At 33.8% G+C, this 1,113-nt stretch overlaps 1 protein-coding gene across 1 annotated transcript in view; it reads left to right on the top strand.

Annotated features, from left to right (window-relative positions):
* LOC119581891 (prostaglandin E synthase 2-like) overlaps positions 1–1,113 on the top strand; it is a 41,881-nt gene that overhangs the window by 1,733 nt on the left and 39,035 nt on the right. The window contains exons 2-4 of the mRNA XM_037930051.1: positions 87–302; positions 406–605; positions 979–1,090. Coding sequence (XP_037785979.1) covers positions 87–302; positions 406–605; positions 979–1,090 — 528 coding nt within the window. The remainder of the gene's footprint in view (positions 1–86; positions 303–405; positions 606–978; positions 1,091–1,113) is intronic.

The following is a 1,113-nucleotide window of genomic DNA, read 5'->3' as shown; positions in this document are numbered from 1 at the left end:
TTTAGATAAAAGTTTTTGATAGTATTTTTAAGTGAGAAAAGGAATGTATTTAATCCTTCTTATGTTAATATTATTTTCTTTGACAGATTCGAACTCCAACAGACACAACTGGCTTGAAGATAACCTTGTTCCAGTATCAGACCTGCCCATTCTGTTGCAAAGTCCGAGCTTTTCTTGATTATTATGGCTTCAACTATGATGTTATTGAAGTTAATTCAGTGACTCGGGCACAGACGCGGTGGACAGATTATAGGAAGGTTCCCTTCCTTGTTGTAGCATTACCAAATTCTGATAAGGTTCTGGTAAGTTTAAGTGACCATTTGTGTTATAAAATGTTGTCATGTAATAATTCATGTTATTCTGTAACTTACAAACTATTAAAGAGCATTTTTTTTTAATCCACAGCAACTTAAGGACAGTTCAATGATTGTATCAGTAATGCAGTCATTCCTCGATAACAAAACAGAAAACTTAGAAGATCTAGTCAAATGCTACCCAACAATAGAGTTCACTGATGATGAGGGAGAAAAGCGCTTAGAGATTATGAATCGTTATTTCCTGATGTATGGGAAGCATCCACCCGGACGTTCCAAAGATGACATTGTGTAAGTTTGATGTACTTCCTCTAAATAGTTTTCTTACATTGCATCTACACTTTTATTAGTTTACTAGAAGTATTTGTATATATGAGTCATTCCACTCATGATATCTGATTTTTGTGTATAGATATAATGTGCTTAAGCTTCAAGATGAAAGTAAAATGATGAGGGTAGTATGACTTGTGGTATTTCATCCCAAAGTTATATAAATAAAAAACTTTTATTATGTAACTCGGTTGTCATTGCAAATGAAAAATGTTACACAAGTTTTTACACTTAAGATTGTGAACTAAGGGAAAAGTGCAGGAGAAAGTCTTGCACTACTTATTGAATTAGAGATTATCACCTGTAATATTAGACATTTCTAATTCCTTTTCAGCGATGAGAGGAAATGGAGAAAATGGGTTGATGATGTTTTAGTCCATGTACTGTCACCAAATGTGTACCGTACTCCACAAGAATCATTCCAGGCTTTTCAGTGGTTCTCAAAGGTGAGCACAAGTAAAATATACAA

This window comes from Penaeus monodon, chromosome 15 (assembly GCF_015228065.2).
Source record: "Penaeus monodon isolate SGIC_2016 chromosome 15, NSTDA_Pmon_1, whole genome shotgun sequence".
In the NCBI taxonomy this organism is placed as follows: Eukaryota; Metazoa; Arthropoda; class Malacostraca; order Decapoda; family Penaeidae; genus Penaeus; species Penaeus monodon.
This window is presented reverse-complemented; position numbering and strand designations above follow the sequence as displayed.